Source organism: Nycticebus coucang, chromosome 9 (assembly GCF_027406575.1).
Source record: "Nycticebus coucang isolate mNycCou1 chromosome 9, mNycCou1.pri, whole genome shotgun sequence".
NCBI lineage: Eukaryota > Metazoa > Chordata > Mammalia > Primates > Lorisidae > Nycticebus > Nycticebus coucang.
Window position 1 is genome coordinate 111,866,413 of NC_069788.1, and position 20,816 is coordinate 111,887,228.

General features: G+C 41.8%; 1 protein-coding gene across 2 annotated transcripts; it reads right to left on the bottom strand.

Moving 5' to 3' along the window:
* Positions 1-318: 318 nt before the first annotated feature.
* On the bottom strand, positions 319-5,007 carry LOC128594542 (peroxisomal succinyl-coenzyme A thioesterase-like). Of its 2 annotated transcripts, XM_053603450.1 has the most exons (4): positions 3,831-5,007; positions 1,901-2,103; positions 954-1,142; positions 319-579 (listed from the first exon to the last, which is right to left on the bottom strand). In XM_053603450.1, exons 1-4 carry the CDS (start codon positions 4,285-4,287, stop codon positions 523-525), a joined length of 906 nt encoding a protein of 301 aa, XP_053459425.1. In that variant the 5' UTR covers positions 4,288-5,007; the 3' UTR covers positions 319-522. The 2 variants fall into 2 exon arrangements, with proteins under 2 accessions (XP_053459425.1, XP_053459424.1); XM_053603449.1 differs by having other exon boundaries at positions 319-1,142; positions 3,831-4,997.
* Between the last annotated feature and the right edge of the window lie 15,809 nt (positions 5,008-20,816).

The window sequence follows — 20,816 nt, forward strand, 5'->3', positions numbered from 1 at the left end:
GGGGGAAGTGGGAAAAGGGGGGGTGGGTAGAGGGAGGGGAATCGGTGGGATCACACCTGTGGTGCATATTACAGGGGTATTTGCGAAACTTGGTAAATGTAGAATATAAATGTTTTGGCACAGTAACTGAGATAACGCCGGAAAGGCTATGTTAACCACTGTGATAAAAATGTGTCAAATGGTTTATGAAGTGAGTGTATGATGCCCCATAATCATATCATTGTATACAGTTATGATTTAATAAAAAAATTAAAAAAAAACTCATCTATGGCTTAAAACGTTAACTAAAAAAATAGAGAAAGAAAACACAAATTTTTAATAGTAGAGATGCTTTTAATATTTCTGTGTTATATACAGCTGAAACTTCAAGTATGTTTTACATTAATAAAACAGCAAAACTTATTCAATCAAGTTACCTAAAATACACCATAAATGGCAAAGATGTGAATTGAATGTTATCCATGACCCGTCTGATTCACACAGGGTTACTCAAGATTAGAAACTGACCTTGACTCTCTCAGGTTAACAACAATGCATTACAATTTGGAGAAAGCACTCTTCTGGGTACCTTCCAGATGTCTGTAGAAGAAAGATAGAATTTGATTCCAAGCATCTACCTGGGCCCTAGAATGAGGCCTGGGCTCCCCACCCCAGACCACAGGTTTGTTCAACAACATATGAAAGGAAGCTGGGCACATGGGGAAGTAAGGAGGCTCGATGTAATGCCCAGTCCCAGGGTAACACATGATTTCGGGTTTTTCCTTTCCATGGGCCTGTAACCGTTCAGAAGCTACCTGGGCATATAACTCACTCCTCCAGTTGTGGTCGTCCTGACCAACAATGAAGAGGATGGGCCCCTGGGCTTTCTCTATTGGAATCATGCTGGGGTTCTCACACCCCCCAACCATAGCATTCCCTACATCCACAATGTCCAGGAGTCCTGAAAAAGTTACTTTGGTTCTCCTCAGGTCATAGTCCAATGGTGGGATGCTGGTCTGCTTATAGTGTATGCCTGTCCTTCCACCGGATACAGATCCATTGATGGAAACCGTGGCTGAGACATTCTTCAAGAATGAGGCCATTGAGAGACAAATATCAGCCCCCAGAGAAAGGCCCAAAAGCCCAATACCTGGGCCCTTTATCTGGAAGAAAAGAAGAGAGAAGAATTAAAAACTCATCCAACACAAAAATATTTTTTTGGAATGCATTAGAGATATTGCTAGCTAATGCTAGCTAATGAATCTGGGAATTATCCACAAAAGAATCAACCACAGATGACAGTGGAGTTTCTTCCCCCCATTATGGCCAACAAATCTTAAACTCCTTGGCATATTTGATAATATCCAGAGGATCATCCACTATAGAAGGCTGAGCCACATGAAGCCTATCAAGTTCAGGGCCTCATTCAGGTAGGCCCAATACAAGTCTTAACATGGTTGTGTATCCAATAGTGTATATCTAAAATTCTGTTCCAAGATTTGAATCATTGATCAATCCCCGTCAATGTATACTGGTAAATGATTATAATGCAAGGCTAAGGTGACCAAATAAGTAGTTCTTAGCTTCTGAAAGGAGTGGACAAATGCTGATGAAAATCTGAGAACATAATCTGACATCAGAAAATTAAATCATGCAAAGATAATAAAAGTTTGATTTAGATTACAAAGGGATTTTATTATTACTAAATTAAATCTCACATAGATTTTATGATTAATACTATATTATGAAGCCATCAGATAAACTCTACATAACTGGTTGAAAGCTGGCACCTTCAACCAAGGAAGTTACCAAAAGAAATCTTTGTGAAAAGAAAAGAGCAGCATCACTGCAACTAGTACAGGTGACACCCTCTATGGAAATGCTTCTAGAGAGCCTGATTAAATAAAGGACATGGGAGAACCTGGGGGTGCTGAAGCATGTAGCACAAGGCTTCTTCAAAGTATTCCAGGTGTACGCCATCCATTTGCTTTGGGAGATCTTCAAAGTCATAATAAGCTAGAGCCAATGTGGCAAAACCATGGCCAGCCAGAAGGCTGGCTCGATATTCCAACAGGCCCCCTCCAAGACCAAAGATGTCAATGATCCCTGGGAAGGGTCCAGGTCCTAGAAAACAGAAATTATAAAGGCAAGGCATTATACAATTCAAAGAATTTGCTTTCCTTTTACACACCATTCTAAATCCTAAATCTAGTGGGTTCCTACCCTGTTTCCCCGAAAATAAGACATCCTCCGAAAATAAGACCTACTTACAGGAAAGATAAGACGTCTCCTGAAAATAAGACCTAGTGCATCTTTGGGAGCAAAACTTAATATAAGACACTGTCTTATTTTGGGGGAAACAGGGTATAATCAAAGGAAAGAGACCAAATGCCTGAGTCACTGAGAAGGGATACAAAGGTCCTTGGAGAGAGAGAAATCTAAAACACAGAGTATCTTCTCATGGATAATTTGACCCTCCAGATGATTCTATGCTAATTTATTGGCAAGATTCTAAGAATCTTTAAGTAACAAAGTCTTTTGTTAATGAATAAATACATCATGAAAGGAGGGATTTCATATTTCAGACAGCGTTAATGTTAACACAGTGTGCTGCTGAAGATTAACAATTAACAATCTGGGCTGGGGGAAGCATTGGCTCAGGCCTGTAATCCTAGCACTCTGGGAGGAGGAGGCAGATGACAGGAGTAGGCAGCTTGAGCTCAGGAGTTTGAGACCAGTCCGTGCAAAGTGAGATCTCTCTCTACTAAAAAAAAAAAAAAAAATTAGCCAGGGTTCGGCATCTGTAGCTCAGCAGTTAGGGTGCTGGCCACATTCACTGAGACTGATGGGTTCAAACCCAGCCTGGGCCTGCTAAACAAACAAATAAAAAAAAAATAGCCTAGTGTTGTGGTGGGAGCCTGTAGTCCCAGCTACGTGGGAGGTTGAGGCAAGAGGATCAGTTGAGTCCAAGAGTCCGGGGTTGCTGTAAGCTATGACGCTGAAGCACACTACCCAACATGACAAAGTGAGATTCTGCCTCACCAAAAAAAAAGAATTAATCTGAATCAAAACTTTTTTTGGGGGGTGTGTGTACTGATATTTCAGACGTCTATATGAAAACAGAGGAAAGAATTAGAAATATCCAGAGATGGCTTTAGGTGTGGAAGGCCTTTTACTTCATGTCTGTAGTAAAGCCAGACGTGAAGAAGTGGAGAAAAAGCCCAGTGTGCCCAGGACACTAGAGAAGACATGGCAACAAACTCCTTGACAGTGAGCTTTTTGTCTAAGAACAGTGGGGCTGATGTAGGGGAGTGCTTAATAGCACAGAGCACAGGGCACCTACCAATCTGCCACTAGCTTTTTTTTCTTTGAGACAGAGTCTCACTATGTTGCCCTTGGTAGAGTGCTGTAGCGTCACAGCTCACAACAATCTCCAACTCTCGGCTTCAAGCGATTCTCTAGCCTCAGCCTCCCAAGTAGCTGGGACTACAGACACCAGCCACCGTTAGTTGTAGTTGTAGTTGTCATTGTTGTTCAGCAGGCCCGGGCCGGGTTTGAACCCGCCAGCTTCGGTGTAAGTGGCCAACGCCCTAACTGCTGAGCTATGGGCACCGAGCCCTGACACTAGCTTTTAATCTAAAGAATAGTAACACCCCCCTTGCAGAGATTTCACGGCATAATACAAGTAAACGCACACTGCAGAACTTACTATCAAAATCCTGCGTTGTGGTCGAGTGGCTACTGGCAGTCAATGCCAGCTTTTCTGACATGGCTCCAGAGCTGGAGCAGCACGGAAGCTACCGGCAGCGCAGGCCACCTACGCTCACACCATCCCCACAGCCTCCGCTCACCTGGCGGCAGGAAGAGCGTGGCGCGCACCTGCCCCGCGCGCACAGGCTCCCTCCGCACGCCGGGCCGAAGGAAGCCGCGCTCGTGCACCGCCCGGCCCAGCAGCCGTCCGGCCTCGGGCCCGTGGCCGTCCAGCACCTCCAGCTCCACGGCGAAGGGCGTCTGCACGTCGCGCTTTAGAAAGCGCCAGAAAGGCTTTTCGGGCTCCAGCGCCCAGAGCAGCCCCATGGGCTCGAGCCCCGCGAAGCTGCCGCCCAGGGCGGACGCGCGCTCCAGGTCCAGCTCGCCGCGGGCATCGGCGCGGTAGCGCGCGTGGGCCTGGAAGAGCGCGCCCTTCTCGTCGCGCAGGGACGCGCGCAGCGTGACCCGCTGCTTGGGGGCCAGGCCGTGCACGGCGATGCGCACCGGCTGGTCCCAGCAGCAGCGGCCCGCGGGCTCCAGGCTCAGCGTTGCTGTCATCTCGGATCTGAGCGGAGAAACCGGAGACCTAAGTCACGGGTGCGTCCGAAGTCACGGAGTCAGGTCGAGAGTCCCGATGGGATCTGGCGTCCCCTGGCGTCAGGAGCGGTAGGCGCTGAGCAGCCCGGGAGGCGTCTGGTCGCTTGAGATCCGTGGACCCGACACCCGGGACTCCTCTGAGGCTAAAGGTAGCGGGCTCCACTGCGGGCTCCGAGGCGGAGCGCGCGAGGGCGCCCAGAGGTTGTGGGTGTGGCCCTAAACCGCCCTGAGGACGCTTCTCTGCCCCACTTGCTGGACTGAAAGTTATTGCGTGTTCGATTCGTGGTGAAACCTGAGGTAAATGAGATCGAGTCCCTTCATGTGATCCATGACGTTTCTTTTTAAAGATTTTTATGAGATAGAACTTACTGGCTCGGCGCCTGTCGCCCAACAGCTAGGGCGCCAGCCACATACACCAGAGGTGGTGGGTTCGAACCCAGCTCGGGTCTGCCAAACAAGGACACCTACAGCCAAAACCAAAAGCAAAACCAATATATGTATATGTATACCATATATACCATATATATATATATACCAGGATACCAGGAGTTGTGGAGGAGTGCCTGTAGTTCCAGCTACTGAGAGGCTGAGGCAAGAGAATGACTTAAGCCCAGGAGTTTGAGGTTGCTGTGAGCTGTGACTCCACAGCACTCTACCAAGGGCGACCTAGTGAGACTCTATCTCAAAATAAATAAATAAAATGCACAGATCCTACACGTATAGTTCAGTGAATTTTCACAACTTTCTGTGGTCTTAGTTATCTGTGGTCAACTGTGGTCTAAAAATATTAAATGGGCTCCGTGCGGGTATCTCAGTGGTTAGGGCGCCGGCCATATGCACCCGGGCTGGAGGGTTCGAACCCGGCGGGGCCTCTAAACAACAATGACAACTACAACAAAAAAATAGCCGGGCATTGTGGCGGGCGCCTGTCGTCTCAGCTACTTGGGAGGCTGAGGCTAGAGAATCGCTTAAGGCCAAGAGTTTGAGGTTGCTGTGAGCTGTGATGTGACAGCACTCTACCGAGGGCGACATAATGAGACTCTGTCTCAAAAATAAATAAAAATATGGGCGGTGCCTGTGGCTCAAAGGAGTAGGGTGCCGGCCTCATGTACTGGAGGTGGTGGGTTCAAATCCAGCTCCGGCCAAAAACTGCAAAGAAAAAAGAAAATAAATAAATAATAAAAATATTAAATGGAAAATCCCAGAAATAATTCATAAGTTTTAAATTTGATGCTATTCTGATTAGCATAAGGAAATCTTGTCTTGTCCTACTCTATCTTGCCCCAACATGAATTATCCCTTTTGGCAGGGTATTTACCTCTATAGGCCACTTGCCTGTTAGTCACTTGCTAACCATCTGGTTTATCAGATCCCCTGCGGATGTATTGCAGTGCTTGCAATCAAGTAACCTTTATTTTACTTAATAATGTTCCCAAAATGCAAGGATATTATGCCTAATTCCCCTCTCCTTGCACCCCTCGGCTTCTTAGTCTCTGATGGAATAATTTCATTTTGTGTGACATATATACCCATTGTTTAGCTCCCATTTATAAGTGAGAACATGCTGTTTGTTCTTCTGTTCCTGAGATACTTCACTTGGGATAATGGTCTCCAATTCCATTCCAGTTACTGGAAAAGACATTATTTCACTCATTCTAATAGCTGAGTAGTAGTTGAGGGTGTGTGTGGTTTGTGTGTGTGTGTATGTGTGTGTGTGAGATGTATACATACGTATACTACATTTTCTTTATCCAGTCCTCAGCTGATGGGCACGTAGGTTGATTCTGCATCTTTGCAGTTGTGAATTGTGCTGGGATAAACATTTAGGTGAAGATGTATTTTTGACACAGTGACTTTTTTTCTTTTGGGTGGATACCCAGTAGTTGGAGTGCTGGATCAAATGGTAGATCTACTTTTAGTTCTTTGAGGAATCTCCATCCTGATCTCCATAGAGGTTGTTCTAATTTTCATTCCCAGAGTGTGTAAGCAATCCCTTTCACTGTATCCATACCAGCATCTATTGTTTTTTGACTTTTTAATAATAACCACTTTGAGAGGAGAAGGGAGTCTCCATTGTGTTGTAATTTGCATTTCCCTGGTGATAAGTAATGTTGAAAATTTTGACATACTTTTTTGCCATTTATATATCTTCTTTTGAAAAAATTTTGTTTTAATCTTTCCCCCACTTTTTAATAGGGTTGTTTTTTGCTTATAAATTTATTTGAGGTCCTTGTAGATTCTAGATCAGAGGTCCTCAAACTACGGCCCACAGGCCACATGTGGCCCACCAAGGACATTTATCTGGCCCGCTGGGTGTTTTTGCCGCCACTGCCTGTCCTGCTTAGCAGCCATCTCATCTCAGGCCCGCAGTGCGCATGTATGAAATGTGAGCCAAACTCTCCAACTCCCCTGCATTTATATTCTGATTACTATTCAATTGTGTATGATGTTGTATGTTGTGTGCTGTTACTATTCAGCTGTGTATGATGTTGTATGTTCTGTGCTGTGTAAGCCATGGTTCACACTGTTGTGATCTTGAGCAGTGCGAGTTCAGCCATACAAGTGTATGTAGATTAGATTCGGAAGAAAAAAGGCAAACGTGCCTTTTTTTCCTGCAGTGGAATCTGATTGCATGGGTCTTCTCAATATATATATATTGGTATTTTACTAATAGCAATTTGGAATCCCTAGGAAACAATGATATCAAGAAAGAGAAAAATTGGGCAGCGCCTGTGGCTCAGCTGGTAGGGCACCGGCCCCATATACCGAGGGTGGCGGGTTCAAACCCGGCCCCGGCCAAACTGCAATAAAAAAAAATAGCTGGGCGTTATGGCAGGCGCCTGTAGTCCCAGCTACTGGGGAGGCTGAGGCAAGAGAATCTCTTAAGCCCCGGAGCTAGAGGTTGTTGTGAGCTGTGTGAGGCCCCGGCACTCTACCAAGGGCCATAAAGTGAGACTCTGTCTCTACAAAAAAAAAAAAAAGAGAAAAATTGAGTTGGAGTATAGGATATTCAAAAAACAGTGGACTTATGATTACTTTTTCATGCAGTACAAGGAAAACGCTGTGTGTTTGATATGCCAGAATATAGTGTCTGTGTTCAAAGAATACAATTTGCGTCAACACTATCAAACTCAACATAAAGATAAATTATGATTGTTTGATCAGAGAAGTGAGAAAAGATAAAATATTAAAACTGAAATATACATTGACAACACAGCAAAACACTTTTGTGAAGCAGAAGCAGCTAAATATTTCATCACTGCGAGCAATTTTTCAAATTGCCAAGCTAATAGCGTACACTGACAGAGCATTCGTGGAGGGAGAATTTGTTAAAGAATGCCTTCTTTCTGTTGCCAAAGAGATGTGTCCAGAGAAGGCCGATTTATTTAGGACAGTGAGTCATTCAGGGCCTACAATTACATGAAGGATTGAAGAAATGGGAGACAATTTGCATCAGCATTTGCAAAACTCCGCAAAAAACTTTCCTATTTTTCTTTGGCACTCAACAAAAGTAATGATGTTTGTGATTCTGCACAACTTCTAATTTTTATTTGTGGTATGAATGACTATTTCGAAGTCACAGAAGAGCTTGCTGCACTGCAAAGCATCAAAGGAACAACTATAGGACAGGATATCTATGAAAAGGTTTGCCAAACTGTGAATAGTTTGGAGCTGAACTGGGCTAAACTAGCCAGTGTGATAACTGATGGTGCTCCTAGAATGGTGGGTCTAAGGAGTAATTGCTTGCAGTATCAGTGAATCTGGTAACAGTACAGAAAGACACAGAGGGGAAGGTGTCTGGCCTGGCTCTGAGAAAGTGTATCTCAGCAGTGGGCAGAGGCTTGGGTCTCCACGCGACAGGTGGAGACTTGGGAATTGATGAGGTGCACGAACCCAAGTGGAGACACCTCCCACCCAACATCAGCATTAATAGAGCGATCCTGCTGGGGTCTAATTTTGGAGAGTTACCTCCCCAACTCTGTGGTTTGCCAAGGGAACCAGACCTCACCCTACAGGGATACCAGAGTTGCAGAACAGCTGCAGCAAAGATGTGGTGGCTGAGGGAGAAATACATTTGCTGTCTGGATATCCTCAGGCTTAGATTGAGCTCAGGTGGAACATTCTCCAGTTGTCATTGAGTACCTGATGCAGGCAGGCTTCAGCTTCCCCTGCCGGCTGGTGGTAGAGGGTGGTGGCCGAGAGAAGGAGGCATTGACTTTAATTCAACTCTGGCAGGCGCAAAACCCTGGCACATTTGCTTATTGGACAGAACTGGGCCACAGAGACTGGCGGTGGGGTTACCAGAAACTGGGGTTACCAGAGTCCAGTGGTGAAGGGTGAGCAAGGTAGGGAAAGAGGCATCAGCCCCCTTGGTCCAAACCTTCTACTGGATGGGCCTTTCTGACTCCTTGGAGCACCAGAGTGAGCCAAACTTGAGCTATCAGTAGACTCCTGCTATCTAGTTGCTGGAGACCTTTTGAACTGTCCAGCTAGTGGAGTTGGGACAGTTGGTTTTGAACTTTTTTTCTTTTTTTTTTTGAGACAGAGCCTCAAGCTGTCACCCTGGGTAGAGTGCCGTAGCATCACAATCATAGCAACCTCCAACTCCTGGGCTCAAGTGATTTTCCTGCCTCTGTCTCCCAAGTAGCTGGGATTACTAGGTGCCTGCCACAGTGCCTTGGCTATTTTTTGGTTGTAGCCATCATTGTTGTTTGGCGGGCCCAGGCTAGATTTGAACCCTGCAGCTCAGATGTATGTGGCTGGCTCCTTAGCCACTTGAGCTAGAGGTGCTGAGCCAATACCCTCATTTTGTTGTAGTGGGAAGGTTTGATTTTCTTCTTCCAGGTGTTGCCTGTGGCAGGCGGGATGTCTTAGTTGCTTGTATTTTTCCAAAGCTGAGACTTCAACCCAGAGTCACTGATTCACTAAGACTGGACAGAGATCAGCTGAATACAAGACAGAGCCACCTAGCCCCACCCCACCAAGCAGGTCTCCAGAGTCTCAGGCTGTAGTACTGTAGGGGTCCTTTGCAAAGCTGTAGAGGAAAAGCTGCAGTCACCAGTCCCAGCTCTTTGGTGAAGGGCTGGTCAACCACAACCCCAGAAGCCTCCAATGCAATTTCACCTTACCTGCTCATCTAGCCAAACAGTGAAAAACAATCATGGGACAGAATCAGTAGGAAAACTCTGGCAACATGAATAATCAGAACAGATCAACTCCCCCAAGAAATGACAAACCAGCCACACCAGAGGATCCCCTTCATAAACAGATGCTGAGATGTCAAAAATCAAATTTAGAATTTGGATGGCAAATAAGATTAACAGAATGGAAGTAAAGTTGGAATTAGAAATTCTAGGAATAATTCAAAAGTTGTCTCCAGAATTCAATGAATTCAAAGACAAAATCACCAAAGATTTTGACACATTGAGAAAAGAAGTTGCAGCATTTCAAGATATGAGAAATACAGTAGAATTCCTCAGTAACAGAATGGAACAGGCAGAAGAAAGGATTTCTGACATCAAAGACAAAGCTTTTGAACTTTCCCAAACACTCAAAGAGGAAGAGAAGTGGAGAGCAAAAACGGATCATTCTCTCAAAGAGCTCTGGGATAATTTGAAGAAAACTAATATTCACCTTATAGGAATTTGAAAGGCTTTGAAAGGCACAGATGCTCTACTTCATGAGATAATGAAGGAGAACATCCCAGACATGCCAAGAGATTCTGAAATTCAGATATCAGACAGTTTCAGAACCCCAGCTCCACTCAACCCAAATAAGATATCTCCTAGGCACATTATAATTAATTTTGCCAAAGTTAATATGAAGAAGAAAATACTGCAAGCAGCCAGATGTAAGAAAACCATAACCTACAAGGGGAAGATATTAGAATGACTGTAGATCTCTCTGCTGAAACATTTCAAGCTAGAAGAGGATGGTCATCTACCTTCGACCTCCTAAAACAAAACAATTTTCAACCCAGGATCCTCTATCTAGCTAAACTGATTTTCATTTATGATGGAGAAATTAAATACTTTAATGATATTCACATGCTGAAGAAATTTGCTATAACTAAACCAGCTTTCCAGGATATTCTCAGACCCATCCTCCACAATGACCACCACCACATTTTACCACCAAAGTAAACTCACTCTGAAAATTTTGATCAAAACCCAACTTCCACAGTAGGGAAAGGATTAAAAATGTCCACTGGAATTTCGAAAAATTTGACACCCAAAATAATACCAGTCTTATCATTACTCTCAATTAATGTGAATGGCTTAAATTGCCCTATAAAGAGGCACAGGTTGGCTGACTGGATACAAAAACTCAGGTCAGATATCTGCTACATACAAGAATCTCATCTTACCTTAAAAGATAAATATAGACTCAGGGTGAAGGGATAGTCATCTATAATTCAGGCAAATGGAAATTAGAAAAAAGCTGGTGTTGAAATTTTATTCTCAGATACAATAGGCTTTAAACCTTTCCTTACAAAAGTAAGGAAATATAAGGATGATCACTTCATATTTGTTAAGGGAAACACTCAACATGATGAGATTTCAATTATTAATATTTATGCACCCAACCAGAATGCTCCTCAATTTATAAGAGAGACTCTAACTGAAATAAGCAACTTGATTTCCTCTAGCACTATAATAGTTGGAGATTTTAACACCCCTTTGGCTGTATTGGATAGATCCTCCAATAAGGAACTAAGCAAAGAAATTTTAGACTTAAAATTAACCATTCAACAATTGGATTTAACGGACATATACAGAACATTTCATCCTAACAAAACTGAATACACATTCTTCTCATCAGCACGTGGAACCTCCTCCAAAATTGATCACATTTTAGGTCACAAGGCTAACCTCAGCAAATTTTAAAAAATAGAAATTATTCCTTGTATCATGTCAGACCATCATGGAATAAAAGTTGAACTCAGTAACAACAGGAATCCGCAAACTCACACAAAAACATGGAAACTAAATAATCTTATGCTAAATAGCATAAATGATAGCTGGGTCATAGATGAGATTAAGAAAGAAATTACCAAACTTTTGGAGCAAAACGATAATGAAGACACCGACTACCAGAACCTCTAGGATACTGCAAACGCAGTACTAAGAGGGAAATTTATAGCATTGCAAGCCTTTCTTTCTTTTTTTTTTTTTTTTTTTTTGTGGTTTTTGGCCGGGGCTGGGTTTGAATCTGCCACCTCCGGCATATGGGACCGGCGCCCTACTCCTTGAGCCACAGGCGCCGCCCTGCAAGCCTTTCTTAAAAGAATGGAAAGAGAGGAAATCAACAACTTAATGTGACAGCTTAAGCAACTGGAAAAGGAAGAACATTCCAACCCCAAACCCAGCAAATGAAAAGAAATAACCAAAGTTAGAACAGAATTAAATTACATTGAAAATAAAATAATTATACAATAGATCAATGAATCAAAAAGTTGGTTTTTTGAAAAGGTCAGTAAAATAGATAAACCTTTGGCTAACCTAACCAGAAATGAAAGAGTAAAATCTCTAATTTCATCAATCAGAAATGACAGAGACGAGATAATCACAGACTTCGCAGAAATTCAAAAAATTCTTAATGAATGTTACAAAAAAACTCTATTCTCAGAAATATGAAAATCTGAAGGAAATTGACCAATACTTGGAATCACACCATCTTCCTAGACTTAGCCAGGAAGAAGTGGAAATGTTGAACAGGCCTATATCAAGTTCTGAAATAGCATCAACTATACAAAATCTTCCTAAAAAGAAAAGTCCAGGACCAGATGGCATCATCAGAATTCTACAAAACCTTTAGAGAGGAACCAGTACCCATATTACTTAACATTTTCCAAAACATAGAAAAAGAAGAAATACTTCCCAACACATTCTATGAAGCAAACATCACCCTGATCCGCAAACCAGCAAAAGACCCAACAAGAAAAGAAAATTATACACCAATATCTCTAATGAATATTGATGCAAAAATATTCAATAAGAACCTAGCAAACAATCCAGCAACACATCAAACAAATTATTCCCATGACCAAGTAGGCTTTATCCCAGACTCTCAAGGTTGGTTCAATATATGTAAATCTATAAATATAATACATCACATAAAAAATTTTAAAAACAAAGACCATATGATTCTCTCAGCTGATGCAGAAAAAGCTTTTGATAATATCCAGCATCCTTTCATGATCAGAACACTTAAGAAAATAGGTATAGAAGGGACATTTCTTAAACTCATAGAGTCCATCTACAGCAAACCTACAGCCAATATTATATTGAATGGAGTAAAATTGAAAACATTTCCACTCAGATCAGGAAGCAGGCAAGGTTGCCCATTATCTCCACTGCTTTTTAACATTGTAATGGAAGTCTTAGCCATTGCAATTAGGCAAGAGAAGGCAATCAAGGGTATCTATATAGGGTCAGAGGAGATCAAACTTTCACTTTTCGCAGATGAGATGATTGTATGCCTGGAAAACCCCAGGGACTCAACCACAAAAGTCTTAGAAGTGATCAAGGAATATAGCAGCATCTCAGGCTACAAAATCAATATACACAAATCAGTAGCATTCATAGACACTAACAATAGTCAAGCTGAAAAAACAGTCATGGACTCTATTCCCTTTACAGCAGTGCCAAAGAAAATGAAATATCTGGGAGTGTACCTAACAAAGGATGTGAAAGATCTCTATAAAGAGAAGTATGAAACTCTGAGAAAAGAAATAGCTGAAGATGTCAACAAATGGAAAAACATACCATGCTTATGACTGGGAAGAATCAACATTGTTAAAATGTCCCAAAGCAATCTACAAATTTAATGCAATCCCCATTAGAGTACCTCTGTCATACTTTAAAGATCTGGAAAAACTAGTACTTCATTTTATAAGGAAACAGAAAAAATCTCAAATAGCCAAGACATTACTCAGAAATAAAAATAAATCAGGTGAAATCATGCTACCAGACTTCAGACTATACTATAAATCTATAGTGATCAAAACAGCATGGTATAGGCACAAAAATAGAGAGGTAGATAGATGTATGGAACAGAATTGAGAACCAAGAGATGAATCCAGACACTTACTGTCATTTGATCTTTGATAAGCCTATCAAAAACTTAAATTGGAGGAAAGACTCCCTATTTAACAAATGGTGCTGGGTGAATTGGCTGGTGACTTGTAGAAGACTGAAACTGGACCCACACATTCACCTCTCACAAAAATTGATTCTCACTGGATAAAAGACTTAAACCTAATACATGAAACCATAAAGATTCTTGGAAAGAGTGCAGGGGAAACACTTGAAGAAATTGGCCTGGGAGAAAACTTTATGAGGAGGACCCGCAGGGCAATTGAAGCAATACCAGAAATACATTACTGGGATCTCATCAAACTAAAAAGCTTCTGCACTGCCAAGAACAGTAAAGAAGTAGACTGCCCTCAGAATGGGAGAGGATATTTTCAGGTTATGTTTCCAACAAAGGTCTGATAACCAGAATCCACAGAGAACTCAAACTTATTAATAAAAAAAGAACAAGTGGCCTTTCGGCCGGAGACGCCATCTTCTAGTAATTCACCAAAATGACAAACACAAAGGGAAAGAGGAGAGGCATCTGATACATGTTCTCTAGGCCTTTTAGAAAACATGGAGTTGTTCCTTGGCCACATATATGCAAATCTACAAGAAAGGTGATATTGTAGACATTAAGGGAATGGGTACTGTTCAAAAAGGCATGCCACACAAATGTTACCATGGCAAAAGTGGAAGAGTCTACAGTGTTACCGAGCATGCTGTTGGCATTGTTGTAAACAAACAAGTTAAGGGCAATATTCTTGCCAAGAGGATTAATGTTCGTATTGAGCATATGAAGGAAAATGGTCAGAAAAAGAAGGAAGCCAAAGAGAAAGGTACCTGGGTTCAACTGAAGCACCAGCCTGCTCCATCCAGAGAAGCCCACTTTGTGAGAACCAATGGAAAGGAGCCTGAGCTCCTGGAACCCATTCCCTATGAATTCATGGCATAATAAGCATGTAACATAGCACACAGGTGTACCAGTGGACCTATGCTTTTAGGTGCAAGAACCTATTTATTCCCCATGAACTCATGGCATAATAGGTGTACAACATAGCACACAGAATAACCAATAGACCCCATGTAACAGTGATACAAGGTGCTGGAACCTATTTCCCATGAATTCAAAAGTCAATCAACACTTTGTCACATTCATTGGCAAGGTGCCTCCCCAAGCTACTGGAAACTCTTCCCTATGAATTCATGGCATGGTAGATAAAAATAATAGCCTACTGCTACTGTAAAAATGTTTCTTGTTTATTCACTAAAAGTGTGATTTTTTCCCCCAAAGAAGTATTAAAGCAAAGTTTAATGTGTCCTAAAAAAAAAAAAAAGTGATCCCATTTCACTATGGGCAAGAGACCTGAACAGAAACTTCTCCGAAGAAGACAGGTGCATGGTCTACAGACACATGAAAAAATGCTCATAATCTTTAATCATCAGAGAAATGCAAATCAAAACCACTTTGAGATACCATCTAATTCCAGTAAGAGTAGCCCACATCACAAAATCCCCAAACTACAGATGTTGGCGTGGATGTGGAGAAAAGGGAACACTTCTCCACTGCTGGTGGGAATGCAAACTAATATGTTCCTTTTGGAAAGAAGTTTGGAGAACATTCAGGGATCTGACTGACAGGTCAATCAAAATTGACCTGCCATTGGATCCTGCAATTCATTTACTAGGAGTATATCCAAAAGACCAAAATCACTTTGCAAAAAAGATATTTGCATCAGATTATTCATTGCATCTCAATTCATAATAGTCAAGTCATGGAAGAAGCCCAAGTGCCCATTGACCTATGAATGGATTAATAAATTGTGGTATATGTATACCATGGAATACAATGCAGCCTTAAAAAAGATGGATCCTTTACCTCTTTTATGTTTACATGGAGGGACCTGGAACATATTCTCCTGAGTAAAATATCTCAAGAATGGAGGAAAAAGTATCCAATGTACTCAGTACTAATATGAAACCAACTTATATTTACTGACATTTTCTTATGAAAGATAGAACACAACTATAGTCCAGGATAAAGGAGAGAAATGGAGTGGGAAGGGAGGGGAGGGGGGAAGTTTGATAAAGGGAGAGTAAAAGACAGACCACACCTATGGAGCATATTGCAAGGGTACAAGTCAAATCTGTCAAGTGTACAACATAAATGTCTTAACACAATAATCAAGTAAATGAGGCAAAAGCTATGTTGATTGGTTTGATATAACCCCGTCAGATTGTATAAAAAAATCAACACATTGTACCCGACATATGCATAAATGTATTCATGATCTATGTGTATATGACTTGATAATAAAAATAAATAAATAAAGAATGGTGAAAGGGGGTATCATTGTCTTGTTCCAGTTCTTAGGGGGAATGCTTTAAACTTTTCCCCAATATTAAGTATGGTGTTGGCTGTAGGTTTGTCATATATAGCTTTTACTGTTTTGAGGTATGTTCCTTCTGTGTCTAGTTTATTGAGGATTTTTATCATGAAGGGTTGCTAAATTTATCCAATGCTTTTTCTGTGTTTATTAAGATGGTCATATGGTTTTTGTTTATGTGAATCCTGTTTATGTGAGTGTCATGTTTATTGTATATGCTGAATCATGCTTGCATCCCTTGTGTAAAACCCTTTAGGATCATGGTGTTTTATAGTTTGATGTGCTGTTGGATTCAGTTTGCTAGAATTTTGTGAGGATTTTTGAGGTTATGTCCATTAGGTATTTTTCTCTGTAGTTTTCTTTTTCTGTGGCATCCTTGTCTGGTTTTAATATCAGAGTGATACTAGCCTCATAGATTAGTCAGGAAGAATCCCCTCCTCCTTGATATTTTTGGGAACACTGTTAGAAAGACTATATTAATTCTTCTTTGTATGTAGCATTTAGCTGTGAATCCATCTAGTTGTGGGCTTTATGGAGGAGAGATTTTTTTTTTTTATTACTGATTACATCTCATTGCTCATTATTGATCTGTGCAGGAATTCTATTTTTTTTCCTGGTTCAGTCTCATGAGGTTGTATGCTTCATGAGGAAAGGGTATGTGTACCTTTTCCATCCAATGGAAATGGATGTGTACCATCCATTTCTTTTAAGTTTTTAGTATGCGAGTATTATTTGTTCATAATAGTCTCTGATAATTTTTTAAATTTCTGCAGCATAAATTGTGATGTCTCTTTTTTTCATTAGTGATTGTGTTATCTTGGGTCTTCTTTTCTTGGTTAGTCTAGCTAATATTTTATGAATTTTGTTCATCTTTTCAAAGAACCAACTTTTAGTTTCATTGGTCTCTTCTGTATTGTTCTTTTGCTCTTTGTTATTTCTTTTTTCCCCCTAACTTTGAGTTTGGATTTTACTTGTTTTTTTAGTTCTTTGAGATGCATTGTTATCTTGGTAACTTGTTGATAAATTTCTACTTTTTTGATGTTGGCATTTAATGCTATAAACTTCCCTTTCACCATTGATTTTTATGTACCCCTCAAGTTTTGGTATGTTGTATTTTCATTTTCATTACTTCCTAAAAAAAATTTTTTTTTACATTCTTATTTCTTCATCGACCTAGTGATCATTCAGGAGCATGTTGTTTAATTTACACACACACACACAGTTTCTGAAGCTCTTTGTTTTTATTATAGTTTCAGGTTAATTTGAAGGTATAAAGAATTAGGTTACAATGTTTGCATTTGTTAGGTAGAGTTCCTCTTACATTTATGTTCTGCCCCCAAGAAGTGTGCCATATACCCTAACATTGTGTCCATTAAATGGGAGCCCACCCATCCCCTGCCTGCCTCCCCTCCCCTCACTCCCTCATTGCCTTGCCAGTCACCTTGAATTGATTTGAGTTATTCTCTTATGTGTATTAGATTGTCTACTGGTGAAGCTCTTCTTAATACTGCTTTCTAGGGGAGGCGCCTGTGGCTCAGTGAGTAGGGCGCCGGCCCCATATGCCGAGGGTGGCGGGTTCAAACCCAGCCCCGGCCAAACTGCAACAAAAAAATAGCCGGGCGTTGTGGCGGGCGCCTGTAGTCCAGCTGCTCGGGAGGCTGAGGCAGGAGAATCGCGTAAGCCCAGGAGTTAGAGGTTGCTGTGAGCCTGTGACGCCACGGCACTCTACCGGAGGGTGGTACAGAGAGACTCTGTCTCTACAAAAAAAAAATAATAATAATAAAAAAAATACTGCTTTCTAATTTTATTTCACTGTGGCTCTGAGAATATACTTGATATGATTTCAATATTTAAAAATTTGTTCAGGCCAGGTGAGGTGGCTCACACCTGTAATCCTAGCACACTGGGAGGCCCAGGCAGGTGGATTGTTTGTCTCAGGAGTTCAAGACCAGCCTGAGTAAGAGTAGAGTCGAGTCTCCATCCCTACTAAAAAAAATAGAAAAATTAGCCAGGTGTTGTGGTGATTGCCTGTAACTGTAGTCCCAGCTGTTTAGGAGGCTGAGGCAAGGGGATCATTTGAGCCCAAGAATTTGAGGTTGCTGTGAGCTGGGATGACACCATGGCACTCTAGCCAGGGTGATAGAATGAAACTCTGTCTCAAAAAAAAAATGAGGTGGCACCCATAGCTCAGAGAGTAGGGGGCTGGCCACATGCTCCAGGGCTGGTAGGTTCGAACCCAACCCTGGCCTGCTAAAAACAAAAAAATAGCCAGGTGTTGTTGCGGGCACCTGTAGTCCCAACTGCTTGGGAGGCTGAGGTAAGAGAATTGCTTACGCCAGGGGTCCTCAAACTACGGCCCGCGGGCCACATGCAGCCCTCCGAGGACATTTATCCAGTCTGCCGGGGGTTTTTGCCACAGCTGCCTGTCCTGCTTAGTAGCCAACTTGTCCCGGGCTGCAGTGTGCATGTGTGGAATGTGTGCCAATTCTCCAACTCCATTCCTTCCCTCTGTCTCTCCCCGCCAGGTGTTATTGCCGTCCTGCTTAGCAACCCACTGTCCAGGCTGCAGTGCGCATGTGTGGAATATGCCCCACACTCTCCAAATCCCCTCCTACTCTCCAATTCCACTCCTTCTCTCTGTCTCTTGACTCCTCATCTCAGTCTCTGGTGTAATCTGAGGAGTCACCAGGTTGCCTGTGCAGAGCCTGCTGCTGCCTAAGGACTGAGGTAAGAACAAGTTAGGATGTTTATTTTTTTTTGAAGTTAGGAGGTCTTTTTTTTTTTTATTTTGCAGTTAGTGGGGCCTTTTTTTTTGCAGTTAAGGGGGTCCTTTTTTTTCTGAAGTTAGAAGGTATTTTTTTTTTTGCAGATGGGGGCAATTTTTTTTGAAGTTAGAAGAGCCTTTTTTTTTGAAGTTAGGAAAGCCTTTTGTTTTAAGTTGGTTAGTTGGTTGGGGGTAGTTTCTAAGGGGGGGTTGCATCACAGTGATAACGCAAATAGTCAGAGCTCAGTGCTAATGCTAATTGTCAGTGCTCAGAGGCAATGCAAATGGTCAGAGCTCAGAGGTAATGCAAATAGTCAGTGCTCAGTGATTGTGATAATTGTAAGTGCTCAGTGTTAATGCAAACTGTTAGCACTCAGTATTAATGCAAATGGTCAGTGGTCAGTGTTAATGCAAATGGTCAGTGCTCAGTGTTATTGCATGGGGACCCCAAACTGGTAATCTGCCTAGGGCCCCATGGGAACTTAATCTGGCTCTGCAGACAGCCAAGGAGTAGGAAACCCAAGTTAATTGCCAGTAAGTGCATTTATATTCTGTTTGCTATTCAGTTGTGTATGATGTTGTATGTTGTGTGCTATGTAAGCCCCGGTTCACACTGTCGCAATCTCTGAGCAGTGCGAGTTCAGCCATATGCTTGTATGGCTGAACTCACATTAGATTCAGAAGAAAAAAGGCATACAAGCCTTCTTTTTTCCTGCAGTGGAATCTGATCGCATTCCCGTGCGAGTTCACAGATTGCAGTGCAGTTTGCACAGGGTAGTGTGAACTGGAAAGGTGGTAGAGGAACCAGCTCTGTAATCGTGCCAGTTCCCGCACCACCAGTGTGAGCCTGACGTAAAAGCAGAGTTCTACCATACGGGCACTGGCGAGGCTGAAATGATGTGGACTGACAAGGCTGCATTGATGGACACTGATCAGACTGCATTGATGGGCAGTGCAGTCTATATGTCTCTGTGTGGGCAAAGTTATTGCTGGTATATTGTTTTTGGAGTGCTGTATATATATATATAGGTATTTTACTAATAGCAATTTGGAATTCCTAGGAAACAATGATATCAAGAAAGAGAAAAATTGACTCAGAGGGTAGGATATTCAAAGAACAGTGGACTTATGATTACTTTTTCATGCAGTACAAGGAAAGAGCTGTGTGTTTGATATGCTAGAATAAAGCGTCTGTGTTCAAAGAATACAATTTGCATCGACATTATCAAACTCAAAAATAAAGATGATCGTTTGGTCGGAGAAGTGAGAAAAGATAAAATATTAAAACTGAAATATACATTGACAACTCAGCAAAATACTTTTGTGAAGCAGAAACAACTAAATACTTCATCACTGCAAGCAATTTTTCAAGTTGCCAAGCTAATAGCATACACTGGCAGACCATTCGTGGAGGGAGAATTTGTTAAAGAACGCCTTCTTTCTGTTGCCAAAGAGATGTGTTCAGAGAAGGCTGATTTATTTAGTACAGTGAGTCTTTTAGGACCCTCAATTACATGAAGGATTGAAGAAATGGGAGACAATTTGCATCAGCATTTGCAAAACTCCACAAAAAACCTTTCCCATTTTCCTTGGCACTTGATGAAAGTAATGATGTTTGTGATTCTGCACAACTTCTAATTTTTATTTGTGGTACGAATGACTATTTCGAAGTCACAGAAGAGCTTGCTGCATTGCAAAGCATCAAAGGAACAACTACAGGACAGGATATCTATGAAAAGGTTTGCCAAACCATGAATAGTTTAGAGCTGAACTGGGCAAAACTAGCCAGTGTGACAACTGATGATGCTCCTAGCATGGTGGGGTCTAAGAAAGGAGTAATTGCTCACATTAACCAAGAGATGGACAAGCATAACCATTCTCATCCAATAGCCATACACTGCCTCATCCACCAACAAGCGCTGTGTAGTAAATCACTGAAGTGGGACTCTGTTATGAAAACTGTGGTATCTTGTGTTAACTTCATTAGAGGTAATACACTAAACCACAGACAATTTCAGGAATTTCTGTCTGAGCCAAATGTTGCCTGTGAAGATGTTCCGTACCACACAGAAGTCCCTTGGCTGAGTCAAGGGAGAATTTTGAAACATTTCTATGACCTGCTTCCACAGATTACAGCTTTTCTGCTTTCAAAACACAAGTACCAGAGCTCAATGATGCAGAATGGAAATGGCACCTTGCCTTTCTGATAGATGTAACAGAGCAACTCAATAATTTCAATGTGCAACTTCAAGGAAAGGGGAA